The sequence below is a fragment of the Pantherophis guttatus genome, chromosome 3 (assembly GCF_059756535.1).
Source record: "Pantherophis guttatus breed Tessera chromosome 3, ASM5975653v1, whole genome shotgun sequence".
NCBI classification, from domain to species: Eukaryota; Metazoa; Chordata; class Lepidosauria; order Squamata; family Colubridae; genus Pantherophis; species Pantherophis guttatus.
Window position 1 is genome coordinate 163,272,966 of NC_142065.1, and position 19,377 is coordinate 163,292,342.

Consider the following 19,377-nt stretch of genomic DNA (forward strand, 5'->3'; position numbering starts at 1 on the left):
GACTACTACAGTAGTACTCACACAACTATCACAGCATCCCAACGGCCACGTGACCAAAATTCAGGTGTTTAGCAACTGGTGTGTATTTATGATGGTTGCAGTGTCCTAGATATCATTCTATCATATCATTATCAGGTTCTGATAAGCAGTCAGTGGGGGAAGCTGGATTTGCTTAATGATCACATGATTCACTTAACAACAGAGGCAAAAAAAAGTTGTAAAATTGGGCACAAATCACTTAATAGCAGCTTTGCTTAGCAATGGAAATTCTGGTCCTAACGGTGGTCGTAAGTCAATGACTGCCTACCTATATAACACAACATATGTGCCTAGTGAGGTCAGTGAAACATTAGGGTGTAATTAAAAGCTAATAGGGCAGAACCATAAAGACAATGGGGTTTTGAAATAATAAAGAGGCATTATTCTATGAACATAGTTTCTTTCCAGGGAGTTTATTTTGCTTTCTCAGAGCACTGATCACCATCTATAACTTCCTACCACCTTTTCATTTTTTCTAGCTTATCAGCATTCCTTGGTTTTCTAAATGTTTAATGGCTGCCATTATTAAATTCCTTGAGAAAGTGTATTTCCCAAGGAGGTATATGGGATAGGGATTATGGAGTTTTAGCCCGAGTCCCCAAATTCTCCTTCAGTCTCAACTTCATCACTGATGCAGCCTGAGATGGTAACATAAAGTTGGTGTCCCAAAAATATTGATTATGCTTTACTCCAAATCAGAAGATGACTTCTCTCAACAACTTCATGTAGAGGTTAACAAGGTAAAAGACTCGAACCTCATGACACTTCACACATCACAGGCTATTAGAATGATTTGTTTTCTTCCACTGAGAAAGGAGCAGAATCACTGTAAATAGGCTCCTAAATATTCAATCATGAGGTAGTTCAGATTAATTTCATGATCAATGATACCAAAGACTGCTAATGTGTAGGCACATCCTCTTGCCTAGGACCTGACAATGATAATTAAGCAGCAAGAGCAATACAACTTCTATCCATGCCTGAGACTGATTTCTGCCTATAAAGTATCTACTTATACCTATTCTATTAAATATATATCCATTTTGTAAAATATTTTTATTCCCAGTTTGCTGCACTAAGGACATTCAAAATGGCTAAAGCTGAATTCTCCTTTAAACTTTCAAACTTACCCTTGGTGATTTCACTGAGACACACATGCAGTTTTCTTAGCAATAGTGCAGGCTTGCCATGTTCAATATAAAAATTCTTACAAGCAAACTAATACTAATTCCTCTACAGATTAAAGCAGAAAACAATGAACAAAATAGATAAACAAGGTGTTGTTTATTAAAACATTCTTGGACAATATAAAAAGTAAGGAAATAATAGTGTTGTAAATTATTACTGTAATTGCATATACATCTGGAAGATGATTTTAATTGTATTATGAATTACACTGTAGATTAACAGAACCACTCTTTCTAATATATATTTAAAGGTTGAAGAATTTCTACAATAAACAACAAAGAGTCATTCCAAATTCAATTATTTCTTGCAATACTTTTTAAACTATTACAATAATCTCATAAATCCACCCTAACAGAATGAGAAAATAATCATCAGAATTATGCATTTTACAGGCTGAGCATTCAAAATTATATAGAGATTTTTTTACTCGAAGACTATTACATTGAACAATTTTCTTTGCTACTTTATAGAACAGACTTCCTATTGCAATACATTGCCAATTGATTAAATGCTACTGGGTTGCATAACTTGTTATAACAGTCCTCCATTTTAAGGTATAATTTTCTGTTATAGATAGAATCAAGTTAAATTACCTATAGGACTGTTACTGTTTCCTCCAGGAAGTAAGACTGTAAGATATACCTTGTGAATACTACATTATAAAATCAAAGAATTCTACATGGAGCGGGGGAAGCTGCTGAATATTGTCATCTGTGTATTAATGGAGTTGTAATTGAGCGGACTAAACCCCACCCATCCCCTTCCAAATTTGGAAGTACTTGCAGTGCTGATTTCATCATCTCTTGCTATAATTCATTAAGACACAGCCAACAACATTTAACTGGTTGCCCTGAATGTTTGGAGAAATTAAAAATAATACAATGGAATCATTGTCTACAACATTGTTTCTCAATCTTGGCAAGTTTCAGATGTATGGACTTTAACTCCTAGAATTCCCCAGCCAACAAAGATGTAAAACATTTATTTGCAAAATAAATGAACTGGAATAAGGAAGGAGAAAGATTTTATATACAGATTCTTTCTTTAAGTAGTTATATATCTTTTCTCCATGGAAATCCAGTGTTACAACTGTATACTAGTTCTGAATGAAAAGTATTGAGGTTTACCACTCAGACTGTCTTAAATTAGATAAAATATATCAAGATTTACCTGTAGCTCACATTTAAAAATATACAATACAGGTAATCCTGTTTTCTTCTAACCGTACCAAGCAATTGTTTGAAGACAAACCTTCCGTCCAAAAGCTAATTGTGGAATTCTGATGACTGTACATTCCTGTTGTCACATGACTACATTTCAGGTGTTTTGATAACTGGATCACCTTTACAGCTGGTTGCAGCATTTCGCAGTCACATGACCATGATTTACAATATTTACAATGTTCTGACTCTTTCAGCCAGAATCTGGCCAAAAAAAAAAAAAAAAAGCCCATAGGAATACATGGTGTTGCTTAACAACTACAGTGTTTACTTAATGATCGCAGCATTCACTTTTAATGATCACTGCAAGAAAACATACATGAGATTGGGTCCATTCACACGGGTGCCTTGACTTACAACCGTCATAACTTAAGACAGAAATTCCAGGCTCCATTATGGTCATAAATCTGTTCCATGTGATGCTGTGTGATGTTATCTCACTTGATAAATGCATAGCAGTAGAAACAACTTTGACTAAATCTCCAATATCTGATGGAGATGGGAAGAGGCATTGCAGGACCCTATTTAACAACTGACTGTTCCTCTCCTCCAGAATTATTTTAAAAATGTTCAATAGAAAAAAACCGATTCTATGGATACTTGAACACAGCCAATTTTTTATCCCTAAACTTTGTGTTTTGATCAGGGATTCTAGGAATTTTTTCTCTTTAATAGGTTCCACCTGAAAAAGTTTGAAAAATCCTGTCTAATCTTTGAGAACAGCAACCATATTTTTTACAATCCCAACCTGGATTCTATCAATTATAAAAATCATAAAAGTATCAGTTTCTAGACATATTTTCATATAAAAGTATAGTTTCCATAAACAACAAATGACAGTAATAAATTAGGCAGTTTGTTAACACTAACATTTAAATAGTGTATTATGAGAATCTAAAATTAGAAATAGGAAAATGGGCAAGCAAGTATATAAATTTTAGTAGATAGCATTGGCTATAATTTTTAAAATAATTTCCTACTTAATCTAAACCCCATGTTGTTTTACTGAATTACTATGATTTACAATTTAATATCCAAAACTCCTTCCATTTTGTTCAAAACAAACTAGTTGAGGTCAAGAGTTAGGGAAGCACAGACAAGAAGGGTGCAATGAAAAGGACATAATAAGTGTATCAATTTTTTTATAAGGTGTTATTCATAAGGAGGGTAAATTCTTAAAACAAAAAAGCAATTTAAATTTGTTTTCTTTCTTAAAAACAAATAGTTATTGCTGGGGTAAACAGGTAATCTGCATGGTCTATAGAAGCAATTCACAGTCCACAACTGGCACACGTGAAAAGCTCAAAAAATATAACAGTGCTTAATTCAGAACTCCAAATTATGATTCTGGTAAACTTTCATGATCATCTACTTAATGCAGATTAATCAGTAGCCTGAAATAAAATTCAACTTACGAAACTTCATTCATTGCCCAATCAAAACCAAATCTAAACATTTACTAATTAATTGCTCCAATGATTTAAAGTGTAATATTACATATTTAAAATAATATACATGTCTCGGTCCTTTCAACTGTGCTGCAGCTGTACCATCCAAAGTAATACAGGTAGTTCTTGACTTACAACCACAATTCAGCCCAAAATTTCTGTTGTTAAGGGAGACAATTGTTAAGTGAGTTTTGCCCCAATTTATGACCTTTTTTGCCACAGCTGTTAAGTGAAACACTGCAGTTAAGTTTGTAACACGGTTGTTAAGTGAATCTGGCTTCCCCATTGACTTTGCTTGTTAGAAGGTCGCAAAAAGTGATCACATGATCGTGGGAATACTGCAAAGGTCGTAACTCTGAAAAACAGTCATAAGTCACTTTTTTCAGTGCCGTTCCAAGTTTGAACGGTCACTAAATGAACTGTTGCAAGTCAAGGACTACCTGTATATGCAAAGTATACCTCCCTCCCTCCCACACATTCTTTGGTATCTGCCATAATAAAATTGAATGGTTTAATTTCAGAACATACAATTTGAGCATCTTACAATTTTACTCCCGTAGTCAACACAATCAGGTCCAATACATTCACAGCAGGCATTGTGAAACCATCGGTATTTGGAGGCACCCATAGAGCCACAAGAGATCTTGCATTGGTATATTGACAGGCAGTCATCGAAGTAAACCACAGTACATATGCGTTCTAAGTGACCAAAGCAGAAGGTAGATTTTAGTTTTTTGACCAAGGTTTAAATCACAGATCATTCAAATAAAACTTCTAACAAACTCCTAAATTATTGGTTTCATGTCTCTTTTCCTATAACAATATATTAGATCACTGCTCATATTTAATATGTTTCCCATATTTTGGAATAGAGATCATATTTATGTGATTTTTAAAAATAAGATGAAAATCACCACCCCTCATTTTAAAAGCTTTAACTTGCAAACACCACCCAATTTTTTTCCCAATCTTTCAACCACAATATTTTACCTTTTTCACTAGAATATGGAGGATGAACATTGTTTGAAACAGAAACATTGTGATGCTGTGGATGGTTCACGGTTTCTAAAACTGAGACTAAATTCTCATGAGGCGAAAGCTCCTCTGCAACGGGAAAGGACACAATTTTCCAGTTCAGGTTAGTGTCGCCTTCTGTAAGTGCTCGGAAAAGGGAAGCGACCGAGTCATGCAGCTCCTCCACAGTACTTTTCGAAGTGGGAGGTGTGTCACTATAATTCCGAGGGTTACACATACCTGTAGACAAGTTGACAAGTTGTTCAATACCAGTTGCCCATAACAATATTTGAGAGGTAACATTAGAAAAGTTGACATTAACAACCTTAAGGACATTTACAAAAGCTGCTTCTGAGATTAAATTTTGCTGTAATGTGAATTTTAAAAAGCATTTTCTTTTTTTCTCTTTTTAAAAAATCAGGTAGTCCTCGAATTATGATTACAACTGAACCCAAAATTTCTATTACTAAGTGAGACAATCATTAAGTGAATTTTCCCCCAATTTACGACCTTTTTTGCCACAGTTGTTAAGTGAATTACTGCAGTTGTTAAGTCACAAAAGGTCACATGTCCATCATAAATATGAGTCAGTTGCTAAGCATCTGAATTCTGATCACATGACCCTACAGATGCTGCAACGGTCATAAGTGTGGAAAGGTCACAAGTCACTTTTTTTCATTTCTGTTGTAAGTTTGAACGGTCACTAAACAAATTGTTGTTAAGTCAAGGACTACCTGTAGAGAACTACATTAGTCCCGTCATAAAATTTTCCAATATAATATACACAAAAATCCATATATTAAAAACTGCATTTCAATAGATTAAGAGCCTTTCAGTGACAACAAAGGAACTTTTCATCCTGTTTATGCTGGGGAAGAAGAGACCAATAAATCCTGTTTATCTTCTACAACTATCTGGATCTTAGATCCAGATGCTTTTTAACTCAGCAATTGCAACAAACAATACCACAATATCAATGTAACCTGATTCCCTTGCTCCAAAAAAGGATGGGAAGTCATGGAGATGGCATAGAGCAGAGTTTCCCAACTTTTATGTTTTGCTGACGGGGGTGGGGGTTCCGTGGGAGCAGGCACGCAGGCTGCTCATGCAAATAGAGCACATGTGCACACACTCACCCACTGCTCATGGAAGTGGGATATGCTAATTCACCAATACTGAGCTGGTGCACCAGGATCTTACTCTTCCTTAAAGACAGCAAGGCATATGAATTCACTTTTACCACAACTTAAAAGAAATTAAATATGAAACTAGTCTGAAAAACTGTTTCGCTGCATTTCATTTCTGAAGTACTCAATACAATCCTTAATGTATTCTAACTAAAAAAATACAATGCATCCACTAAAATAAAGTTTCAAGAGAACATCTTAAGTAATTATTCCAATAACTAAAGTGGAAATACGTTGTAGATGATGCCTGTTGATAGTATCAACACAAATATTAACACTAACAATCTGATCCAGCTGTAACATATATTATATAATGGGCTATTTAATTTACACCATTTGTAATTGTTTAGCACTATACTTTGACAATATATGATGCAAGGAAATCACTTAAAGGTAGTCCTCAACTTATGACCACAATTGAGACCAGAATTTCAGTTGTTACGGAAGGATGTTTTTAAGTGATTCACACTCAATTTTATGACCTTTTTTTTTGCCACAGTTGTTAAGTGAATCACTGCAGTTAAATGAATCATGTGGTTGGTAAATCTGACTTCCCTCAATGACTCTATTTGTTGGAAGATGGCTGGGAAAGTCACAAATGGCAATCATATGACCCCAGGATGCTGCAACTATCATAAATAGATGTTGATTGCCAAATGCCCAAATTTTGATCACAGTGGTAAGTGCGAGGAATGCTTTTTAGTCACATTTTTCAGTGACACTGTAAATTTGAATGGTTGTACTTCAAGGGCTACTTCTATATATAGTTCAAATATCTTTTTGTTTTTGTTGTATTATGATCCTCTAATAGTCTAATATTTTTGCAAATAAACAATGAACATTATATGGAAAAGTATTGACATTATATAGTATTTGTGCTTATAACAGCTTTTCCTTTTTAATTAGGGCATGTTCTACAGTAATTTGTTTTCAGTTTTCTTCCTCAAACAGATCTTAAGAACGTGTGGGTTCAGTTTGCTATGGTTTCCCACATATCCTTTAGTAACATGTAAGCAGCAATATAAGATTCAAATAGCATAATCGCCCCTGAACTTAGTAATAATAACCTAATGAACTTTAGTATAAACATTAAATAGTACAAATCCAAAATTTGTCAGAGGCAATTCAACCATCTGATCCCTTGTTCTCTATTGTGTCCGTAACTAATCATAACTACAGCATTGTTGTACACTTTTTCCTTTTTCCATTTTGTACAGCAGAACACAATTGTAAGTCTAGACCAGCTTTGCTTTGTTTATCATAAATGTATAGCCTGTTTTTTGATGATGGCTCAGAACACCTGCAATTTTGTGGGTTTTTTAAAAATGTACAATTCAGATGAATAGAAAAATATTTCCTTGTCCTTAGAGACAGTTGGCCAGAGCAACTAACAGCTGGGTAAATTTAGCACTCAGAAATATAACAATATCTAAAATAATACTGTTAGATATGACACAATATAGTTTGTGTTGTAACTCTGAGGTAAGGGAAAGTACACTAAATGCTGCAACTCACATCTACTGAGAATGGAATTATAAGTCAGCAGGGTCACGTAAAGCTCTGTTTGAGTTTCAGAAGAATCTACACTAGCAATTATGACAGTGAAACAGTGAGGCTAGATAACAATTGGTTGCTGCATAATTAGCTTTATGATCAGTTGACTGTCCCCTGTCAACCCCCTTTAAATCCTCACTGGAGTTTAAATCTGGCACTACTTTTTTGCACCTTCCATTCTTTGACTGGGAAGCTCTGGCTTCCTTATAAGAAAGGAAGCGTTCTTATCCAACTATTCTTCCAAGCAGGAATTGGAACCGGATAATTCACTCCAGCTAAATCCCTACAGTAACATCAATTGAAAGAAACAGGGGTAGATGGCTAGCACATTTTTTCCATACCAGTGTTGTCTATTACTTTCCTAGGGAGCTGCTGTTTTTTTACGTAGTTGAGTATAAGAATTCCCTATATTCTATAGCTCCTTTTTACTGATATTGTAGTGGCATATAATTCAAATCATAGGAAACAGCAATCTAATTTCTCCCATAATTTATGAACTGATCTAAAGACTCCTAAAAACAGAGACTCTTCATTCTCTTTCCAAACAAATCTAGCTTGTAATGAATCCTAACTCTATCTCGGTAAGTCTTCATAAAATTCACTCTCAGATTGGCTTGGCAGACTGCAGCAACATCCAGCAGATCAACACTATCACAGTGTGATGCAGCCATGAAATATGTGGAAAGGATCATCTTTCCCCAAAACAACATTAGAAAATGAAGACTCAGCTTTCCTTAAGGCCTCAATGTAATTCATTACAGTTGGGAATTTAACATTTAATATCAGCTGAAAGTACCAAGCTGAGATTTCTTCCCATCCATTGATGTTAATAAATTCTCAGCTTTGTTCTGCCCACTGCTATGGGCATATTCCCATAAGCAAATAGGTGGGCATGTGCCATTCATGAACATTTAATAGCAATGAAAAACTAAAGAAAGATGCATTAAGCACTAGACTATAATGATAGCTGGCAGATCACACAAGTTATGGTTGGGTTAACTAAACATTAATTCCTCTGCCTGCATAGTATATTGTACAAACAAATAACAAGTTTCAAAACAAATTAAAATTAATTAAATTATTAAATTAAAATTAAACATTTCAAAACAAAGTTTCAGATTTTTGCATTGTTCAAACAACATTCAAAATTCAATGGCTGGCTTCCTACATGTTGACTCACAAACCACTTAAACCCATTTTAGTCTAATCTAGTGGGTTGCATATATCCATTATGTCTTGAACAACTGTTTTTCCAACTTTGAAAGAAACTAATCAAAACAATATTTTTCAGAAAGATTTGCAGCATACACTATCTTTTCTCAATCCTAATAAAAGTTTCTTCCTCCAATATAGGATGAGGTATACATTTCATGAATTTTGGCTTAAAGCACCAAGAGTTACTTCATGAACAACTTCCTCCTTCATAAATAGCTTAATTTTAAACTCATGTATACACTGAATTAAATATAAAATACCCATTATTCTGCCTGTTGCTACTTTTGGCATAAGCTTCAAAAGCTGTTAAATCATTGAAAATTACTACTGAAAATAGCTGGTTTTGGTAGAGGTGAAAAAAACATGAACTTACCAACACAGTCACAGCATTCATCCCAAAGTGTGCCTAGACAAAGCATGCACTCCTTACAGCAAGAACAGTTTCCTTCACCAGGTCGGCATTGACACAACTCCTGGATAAAGAGAGAGAGAGAGACAAAAATATATCACATTATATTATGTCATTCTGTATATGCAGTATCAATGAAAGATTATGATTTGTATTTATGGTTCTTAAATAATCAACCTCTTCATGAGGAAATCATGGGAGCTTTCCTACCATCAGAAGGTGCAGAAAGTAAGCCCCTTGTCCTGGCTGAATGTATAAACTTCCCTCCATGATCCCTTATAAATTTAGTCCAGCCTTTGGACGTATAGTTTCCAAGCCCCACTTACCTTCATTTTAGTGCCTTAGAAAACAGACTGGACAAAAATATAATGAACATTAATTCCATCTATTCAACAAAGGCAACACTTCATTGTGTCTAACTAGCCAATTATAAAATTCCTTCCTTATCTGGTAATAATGGCACAGATAGCTAGCAGTAGCAATCAAAGAAAGAGTGCAACCCTGTTGCATACATGAAAAAAATATTGCTTTAATAGTAGTAGCAATCTTTTCTCCAAACATAATGATAAAATATATTCAGAATATATACCGAAGCACACTATGCTAAAGGTTATTTCATTACGACACACACAAAGAACTTTGGATAATACCCAATTCTTGGGGAAAGCTTTAGAAATTATAGACAGCCCCATTACTAATCTCAGAATAAGACAAAAGCAGATGCAAAAAAATAGATATACATTTACATATTTTATACTTTTACAGATCTATGTATCATTGTGCTACCAGGATACAATGTTAAGCAATCTATAGACTACTAAAACTTTCATATCTGTAATCTTTAACTGGGCAAAATGGTGCATTATAGGGCAAATTTTTTTCAACCACAGACTCTTGAAGGACTAACTTACAGAATGTATTTGAAATCCATGACCAATGACTCCAGTGGAATTGAAATTTGGCAAAATTTATAAAACATTTTATGACATAAAAATTATCATTAAGCATTTTATAACATAACACAAAATGGCATAAAACATTTCCTGTGTACAATTCCCGATGTTTGACTATGCAAATACACAAGGCAGATACATCTCTGAATATTTCCCTGACTTTTAGGAACTTTTCCAGTATATTGGAACTTTACTTTCTTTGAAGGCAGTGAGGAATCTGGTACGGAAATATCTCTGAAATGATGTCCTAAAAGTCACAAATTGCCTAGCATATATTATGTATTTTGTCTGGTTTTAATAAGAACATAAATAATTAAGTTGCACTTACTCAGGAGGAGGATGCATCTAATTGGGACATATTTCTAAAGAAATATTATAAAACCATATTGCAAGTTACATATAAACATACCACTTTTTCAAACCTACCACAACAATTATATGATTACAGTTTCATAAGGTAGCAAAAGCCAGACACACTATTTGGAAACTATTGATTTAAAATTATTATCTTAAATACTGATTAAGAAATAAATTGTGCTGAATAAACTTTGCTTCCACAACTCTTGAATGATAGATGGTTTCATACAATGGGTTAACCCACTGATTATTTTTATCACTTTATTAAGGATCAAGTCAGAATATCTGACTTCACAGTGCATTAAGCCAAAATCAGTCCCCGCTTTGTTTATGGTAAAGGAGTCCAAAAGATTGGATTTATGCATCACGAAAAGTCACAGTATGTTGAATTCGAGTCACCATGGGTTATTTCACTAATACAAATCATATCATGGCACCATCCTGCCATTCATTTGCTAGAAATATCAATGTGATCTACTAGAAATGATATATTTACTTGTATATTTACAGTTTAGAGATTTAATTTTTTTATGAACAACTCATTTTTTTTCATGAGTTAAATGTTGAGATTGCTGAAAGGTTTATGATACTTTCTTGAAATCCTATCTGAACAGGGTTTAAAGAGAACTATCTAGCAAGACAAACAAATCAAGTATGTTTCAATACAAGATTGTTGACTTCATTCACATCTGTTGCACAGCTGATAAAATAAATATTTATGTCGACCATTCCCTGCATTCTATAAAATGGAGTACAGTTCATGCAATCTCTTCTATCTACACGAAGGAAAGAAACTGATTAATACTAGATTGATCTCCCTCAGTTCTTCCCCTCTCTTCAGTACAAGTTCTTATTATAGAAAACGAAACTCTTCTAAAAATTAATTACTTCTATCTGTGAGAGTAGCTTAACTTGCACAGTATCCACCAAAACTTGAATATTTAATCAAGGCTTTTATATACCATATTTTTTTCAGATAAAGAATCTTAATTTAGGGATAATCCCTTATAATGTATTTATAAATTAAATTAAGGTGTTTTATCAATACACTATTTGTTTTTTTAATTGTCAATGAACCATGAAATGCACCAGAACTGTATTTTTTTTTGTTAAGGTTCTTTTTTTAACAAATGCTCATTATTAAATTTAATTATGAAAATTACAAAAATGTTCAGTAGAAAAAAGGTTAAAAGGTTTATAAAAATAAATTATTCAATTTGTTATCTTGATAAGACTGAAGAATTTCCTCATAGGACTAAGTATACTTAATCACACAGAAATATATGCATCTGTATTTCTTTAACATATGGGGCAAAAGTTTAGGCACATTTGGTCATGTTAAGCATCCATAGATTTCAAATTTATATACCAGTTCTCCCTCTAAAAACCCTGAAGTTATTTACAATGAAGCCTTATTGGTGTTAAACACTATAGTTTTAGCAAAGTCTCACATTCTGGAAGTTAATTAGTTCCTTTTCTTTTTAATTTAAAATATAGTTTCAAAAAAGGTAATGTCTATAGTTGGATAGTTACAATTATAAAACTGATGCTTAAGGTTAAAAAAAAAAACAAGCAAGTACATTGAATTGTTTTCACAATATTAAGAAAAAGCAAATACCAACTTTTGAGCTTAGTAACAAAACCTTTGTGGTTTAATGTTTACTTAAAACCAGTATGCAAAACAGTCAAGAAATAAACCTCAAGTATGTGTTAGAATTAGAGTATGTATGTTGATGAATTAGTTATTTCTAATTCTAATTCACCCACAGTTACCAAGCTACTGTAGTTCAGAGGTTATTATTCCAGGACAATTATTGCATAATTCAAAGGTAGGTAATGAGATGAGCCCGAGTCCCACAATGCATACAGAAACTTCCCTTGGCATCCATTGGCATCAATGCACATACTGACTAATCTTTATTTAAGTTCAATGAAATCTGGCTCCTAAAAAAATCAAACTGTCCACTACCATCTTCATTTGTATTTACAAGAGGTGGCACTAGGAATTTTTAGAAAGCAAATAAAAAGATTTAAAGCAAATATAAAGACATAAAGAACCAGTTTGGTCTAGTGGTTAAGTTACCAGGCTAGAAACCAGGAGGCTGTGGGTTCTAATTGCACTTTGGGCATAAAAGTCGGGTGGGTGACTTTGGGCCAGACACTCACTTTCAGTCCAACTCACCTCACAGGGTTTGTATTGTGTAGAAAACAGAAGGAGGAAGGAGTATTAGGTATGTGTACCACCTTGAAATTATTTATAAAAATAATAAAGATGGGTTAAAAAAAATTGTTGGAGCATAGTGCTTTATTTGGAAGCATCCATGTTGCCAGGAAAATAATAAAAACAAAAGTAAATTGGGATGGTAACGTGCAACTATCATGATAAATTATGTTTACCTTCTGCTTCCTGGTGATTTTTGCCACATTCTGGAACATTTGTCTATGCTGACTCATGTTTGCCATTCTATTACTATTCATCTCTTTTGAAAATATATTTTTGGATTTCTTTCCAATCCATTTTTGAACTTACAATTCTGCTCATGTGTTACTGGAAAAACTGGCCATTTTATTACTACATGCTTCAAAACTATCTGTCATTTATCACATGCAAAGTGTTTCCTTACAGAGATATTTTTGCTTTGACTTCTTTTTCTAAGTGACGATCTGGCTACAGAGATGATGAGTATATTCCAGACAGAAGAATTCTACAACCAGGAGCAATGTTTCAACATCAGTGCATGCACACTTAAATTCTGTACTCCGATTCTAGGAAAAGTCTATAAATTTGGTAGAATTAAACCAGCAAGGGTTGTATAAATGCATTAGTAAACATGAAATACCCAATGCTATCTTTAAAATCACTTCCCAAACATAATACAAAAAACAAACAAACAAACAAATGTGTCACATAGTTTGGTAAAAAAAGTATTTGACCTCTTGGATTTCTGTATTTTTGCATATCTTTGCCAACAAATGTTACTACAGCTTCCACAGGGATCCAACTAATATACTCTCTCTATAGAGAGAGAGACTTTGAAGTGAACAAATAACACCAAAGTGGGATACTTATTTATTTCAGTATAACAGAATGTAACTTTTTCCATATTCACTGAGCCAGAGAGCCTTAGTTATCCATCAGCTTCTCCTAATGTTATTTAGTTCTAAAAAATCTTCAAAAAACTAAAAAGCAAAAGAAAATATGTATTGCTTGCCTACTTTACATAAATAAAATATATTCATTTCTGGCCAAAATGTAATACTTCCTTATGAGTTTTATATTTTATATATATATTATATATATATATATATATAATATATATATATATATTTGCACAGAGTATATATAAATAAGTCTGACCTGCAATAATATAAAAAAATACGGGTAGATAAAACAAATTCCAAAAATTAATTCCAAATTCATTACAGTAATAGAAACATGTTCTATAATTTTAATTACATTCAAACAGAACACTTTAATTTTGATACAATAGTAAACTTTTATAAGAAAAATCATCAACTCATTGTTTTTATATTTGTTTGATCAATATATTTTTTCTGTATCTACTCTTGTCACATACAGTTTTCTACAACAATTTTAAGTTTTGTACCAGAGATCCAGTTTTATGATGTGTTTAAATGAGAAGTAAGTAGTCACTTTCAATTCATGGATAAGCCCATGCAGCATGAAAAGAAAAGTACACTGGATATCACTGAAAGTGATATCTTAGCTGGTAATTCGGTATTTCAAGGAATACCTTCACCATTATGGAGGAGGATAGGATTTTCAGACATCTTCAACCATCTTCTTCCAGGTGCTTCCTCAAAGGGAAATGTTTCACCTGTAATGTCCCACTCATGTTTGAGGGTACTCACATAAATACTTCCTCAGTGCAAGACAAAACTTCTCCTTCCAGGCATTTCTGTTATTTTAAGTATTTGATCAGTTTTGGAATAATATTTGATTATATATGCCCTATCCTTATAGTATTTACTATTTGCTTTTTATTGATTCACTGTAAAAGAAAAGCAAATACGGTTTTACTTATTTGTAAACTTAGGTTTCAATGATTTAACTTTACAAACTGGCCAAGAACCTAGGTCTCAGTAGATTAGAACTTTATTACATAAACAAATCACCACATTAATCAGTTTTACTGATTAATTTCAAATTTTATCTTTTATAAGATGCCGCCTGAAGCTTTTGCATGTTTCTTCATGCATTAAAAGAACGAAAATTCAAAATAAAGATTTCCACATTCTTCAATAAATTTCTCTTCAAAATAATTTTTATTTCACTTCTTTCAAAATTATTATTACAGAAAAATGTCTGGATACTTATCAAGCATAAGTGTAAATGATCTCATACCTGTATTAGGCATTTGCTGACATCACTAGCACAGAGAGCTTTGTTGCAGCAAATGGATGATGGGATCCAGAAGTACAGCAAACTGATTATGAGGAACCCAGGGAAGTACCACAACCTCATCTTTTGTTCAGGAGGGAGATTTCAAAAAATGTTCCAACTGTATTGAAATAAAAAGTAGTATGAAAAGCCCATATTTTCTGAGGAAAAGACTAAGCTTTCCTCTTTATTCCATAATTCTCAAAGGCAGTTTCTTTTGTTTTGTTTCCCATTAGTTTTTTATGCTCAGATCAGCCGCATGTTTAGTAAAAAAAAAAGTTCTCATGTAATTATAAGTCAAGACAATTATTTTTCCATTGACTTCAAAGTTATGTAAAGCATGACACTTCAAACGCTAATATAATTATTTGAGTTACAATCCTATCATGGTAAAGTATTTATTTGCAACATATTTATTTCATGGAGTAACAGAAGGACTAGGAAAAAAAGGCCTACTAGAATTAATGTAGAAGAATTCTTTCTGACGGATAAATGAGAACATGTTTTAACATAACCTCATTTCAATTCCAGCGATATAGAAGTATTACTTTACATACAAGGCTTCTGAAGAAGAAATTGGATGGGTGCCACATATTAATCAACAGAATATTATATTGGTAAAGGATATAGTCGGTGACTTAATCTCTGCACTCTGCTTCTAATTCAGTAATATTACGTACTCAAATCATATCTTTTGACTTACTATTTCCCTATCATACTCTTTTCCAATACAGCTGAGAAACATCAAAACATAAAGAAGCAAATAAAAGATAGGGAGGGAGCTCCTTTTTGTCCAACAAGGACTACCATCTTTTCACTTAGATACCTCTGAACTTTAGGAGAGCAATTTGAAAAAAACCTGAAATGACAAACATCTCTAGGATTCTTTTTTTAATTATTATGTTCTTTATGCACTGAACATGATCTTAAGAGTTACAAAGTAAGGAATAATAATTTGAACAGTAATTTTAGATTCCTTACTGGAAAATTGTTTTGGAGAAATAATCTGAAAACATATGATAAGCATTTGAAAAATTTGAAAACATTTGAAAAATTTAGTCAACAGAAACCTGTCCTTTTGAATCCAGTTTTTACAATTTCATTATGTCAGTCCTTCCCTTCAGATAAATTGGTCTATCAATTGAAAAGTTGAGATCTTTCACAATTCAAAATGTACTATTATCAAAAAAAGGACAGTTGAACATTTATTTGATTCCACATTTCAAAGTTTTTATGATGGAAAAAAAAAACTATACAGAGAAACATTTTTAGAGCAAACAAAGCTGTTCGGAAGTTATTCACACCTGTTCATCCGCACCATATTATTCTCTTTTCTACTTGAATGGCACATTAAACCCTTTTGCCTTACTCAGTAAATCGTTAATCAAGTCCCCGTAGTTGGCAAAGGCAAATTTTCTCAAATGCCGAAACCCCCAACTCTTGCACGTACTTTTTTAAAAAAAGGACTTTTAATGAAACCTCCAATGCAGCGGCCAAAATCCAATCCCGAGCCAAAGGCACAGCTCTCCCCTCCCCACCCGCGCGTCTGCTTCGCCTCGCTAAATCGGGGTTTAGCGCCGGGGGGAGGATGAGAAATTTAGGGGGGGTGAGGACGGAAAGGCAACAGAGCGAGGCTCATAAAGTAAACTCAAGTTTCTCAGCATGGACCAGCAAAAGGCGGCGGCGGCGGCAGGGAGTACAAAGGACAACTGGAGAGATGGAGCAGCACTCGGCTATCCAGGCTTCAAAGGAAAGTTCGCTTCAGGGCAAGAGGCTCAACCGACGCCGCTTTCTAAAACCCAAGACCCCGCTAAGCTCCAGATCCTACAAAACAAGCCGCGGAGATCTGCCCGTGCGCCCACCTCCTGCCTTTTTAAGGGGACACCTCCGACACCTCCACACATATTTCCACCGCCCCGCTCGCTCCCGCATGTTTCCACTGCGATCTCAGCCTTCGCCGGGTGGGCTCGCTTACCTCCTCCCCGTTTCCCCTCCTTCAGATGCCCCTTACTCACTCTGCCTGCTTCTTCCCCGACGACCGCCTCTTTCTTCGCGCCACCCCCACCCCCCGCCACCCGGCTTCACGCGGCGGCCGCAGCAGCCCCGTTTGGCTGCCTTTGCGCAGGGCCGGACGGCGGACAGCGTCGAAGTACCTTATAAAGGGAAAGGCCGCGGCGGCTGCCTTCCGAGCAGCTTCGGCTGCGAAGGGAGGCGGGAAAAACTCGGCCAAGTCGTCTCCTCCTTCTCGGCCTTAAACACACAGAGCAAACACGCACACACCTCACGGCGCCGGAGGGACTCGCCCACGCGCCGTCTCCTCGCAGAAGGTCCCGGAGCGCATCGCGAAATTCGGCCTCTTGGCACTCTGGGGCGGGAAAGCGCCGCTGGGGAGAGAGACCTGCCCATCCAGGACTGGCCTCGTTGGTAAGCCGGCCCCTTCTTTGACGCCACGGAGCTCACCTTTGGGCTCAGCGTGGTGACTTCTATCCAGGATAGTTCCCGCGGAAGGGGAAAAGGGGGCTCGCTTCCCCTCAGTGGACGCGTAGGGCCTTTCCACTTGTGGCCCTGAGGAGTTGCGCCTCCGCCCGACCTGTTGCTGGATTGTGCTGTCCACGTATTCGTTTTTGAAAAGTCTGCAAAACGGGACCAAAATAAATTCTACTTCTCTCTCATACACACCCGTAGGATTTTTTTCCTGCAGAGCTAAGCAAGTAGTTTGTTGCTTTTCTTTAACAGGCGTTGCCATATGCGTAGGGCAACTGCATAAAATGAGCATTTTTTAATGGGTGCCAGAGTGCTCACAGAAAAAAAGGACAATAAAGGTTATCTTAACTGATATCGGCACATGAGTTTAAAAGCTCTTTGCCGCAGTTGCTAGACACAACAGCCTGGTCTTCTCTCTGGGACCACCACATTATCTAATTCTTTGTGGATTGGCTAAAAGTGTCTCCTGCTCCCCTTCTAAATGCATTTTGTATACATTAATATAGTGAGCAAATAAGAAAAATAAAGTCCATTATTAGGAGATCATAATCCATACACCTAACTCAGCCACAATGTGATGTTTGATTCTATTTATTTATTTGTTTGTTTGTTTGTTTGTTTATTATATTTCTATACCGCCTTTCTCCCGTAAGACTCAAGGCGGTGTACAGTCAAGAAAAATATAGATACACAAACATCATAAAATTGCTAATTAAAATTATTATTATAACATAGTTTGGCCCAATTAAATAGAACCTAAAATTAGATAACATTTTAAAACATTCACATGTTCATGTTTAGCCCCGCCTGTTGGAACATCAGAGTTTTGAGGGCACGGCGGAAAGCACGAGATCAGGGATATTTCGTATCTCGGGGCAGTTCATTCCAAAGGGTTGGAGCCCTCACAGAGAAGGCCCTCCCCCGGGAGTCGCTAGTCGGCATAATTTGACTGATGGTACCCTGAGTAGTCCCTCCCTGTGAGAATCAACTGGTCGGTGGGAGGCTATTGGTGGCAAAAGACGGTCTCGTAGGTAGCATTTTGCCTGCTGTGTGAATCCCAACAGTTGTGTAAAACATAGTTGCCTTAGCATATTATTTGAGAGGAGCCAATTTGGGCTTTACTCAATCTTGTTTGAATTGTGATTTATCATGTGCATACCCAACACTTGATTGACTAGGAAAAATAGGCCAGTGCCTATTGTTTGCTGCAGTTAATGCCAAGCTTCATGGAGGGCTTAAGTAACCAGTATTACTTATTGAGACCATAGTTGTAAATACAATACTTGCTTTCCTCTTTCTCTCCCATATACCATCTTGGAAGGAAAAAAGGTTCTTCAGTTCCAGTGCTTATATACAAACAAGCCTGATAGCAGTTTCAAGCTGAGTGCAGCAGATGCCCCTGGCAGCTGATTGCTGTGGATATAACCCAGTGTTTCCCAAACTTGGCTATTTTAAGATGCATGGACTTCAATTCCCAGAATTCCCCAACCAGTATGCCTGGTTGAGGAATTCTGGGAGTTGAAGTCCATACATCTTCAAAGGGTCAAGTTTGGGAAACACTGATATAACCAAATCAAGGAACTGAGAAGAGCCAGTCTGATGTATTGGTTAAGGTGGTGGCCTAGAAACCAGAAGTCTTGAGTTCTAGTCCCATTTTAGTTATGGAATCAAGCTGGGTGACCTTGGGGCCAGTCATTCTCAGTCAAGAAAGGTAAATAGAGCGAGATGGACAAGAGCAACTGGAGACAGGAGCTCCATATGCCATGAAGGGCTTTATAACTGATGGTCAACATGTCATCATTTATTTTACAAAAAGAAAACCAAAATGGAGAAGCCATGTGTGAAAAACTAGGTATACCCTTACTGGTTCCATATATATGAAGAAGCTAAGTAGCAGACAGGTGCTG

At 35.5% G+C, this 19,377-nt stretch overlaps 1 protein-coding gene and 1 long non-coding RNA gene across 8 annotated transcripts in view; one reads left to right on the forward strand and one right to left on the reverse strand.

Annotated features, from left to right (window-relative positions):
- Window positions 1–1,304: 1,304 nt before the first annotated feature.
- TWSG1 (twisted gastrulation BMP signaling modulator 1) lies at window positions 1,305–17,921 on the reverse strand. Of its 7 annotated transcripts, none has more exons than XM_034429471.3 (5): window positions 17,447–17,921; window positions 14,951–15,107; window positions 9,239–9,338; window positions 4,886–5,149; window positions 1,305–4,594 (listed from the first exon to the last, which is right to left on the reverse strand). In XM_034429471.3, exons 2-5 carry the CDS (start codon window positions 15,068–15,070, stop codon window positions 4,413–4,415), a joined length of 666 nt encoding a protein of 221 aa, XP_034285362.1. In that variant the 5' UTR covers window positions 15,071–15,107; window positions 17,447–17,921; the 3' UTR covers window positions 1,305–4,412. The 7 variants fall into 7 exon arrangements, with proteins under 7 accessions (XP_034285362.1, XP_034285361.1, XP_034285363.1 ...); XM_034429470.3 differs by lacking the exon at window positions 17,447–17,921 and adding an exon at window positions 17,140–17,400; XM_034429472.3 differs by lacking the exon at window positions 17,447–17,921 and adding an exon at window positions 17,267–17,397.
- The window catches only part of LOC117672649 (uncharacterized), an 85,846-nt gene continuing 83,640 nt past the window's right edge, over window positions 17,172–19,377 (forward strand). Inside the window, exon 1 of the long non-coding RNA XR_009620190.2 lies at window positions 17,172–17,410. This is a non-coding gene — a long non-coding RNA (uncharacterized LOC117672649). The remainder of the gene's footprint in view (window positions 17,411–19,377) is intronic.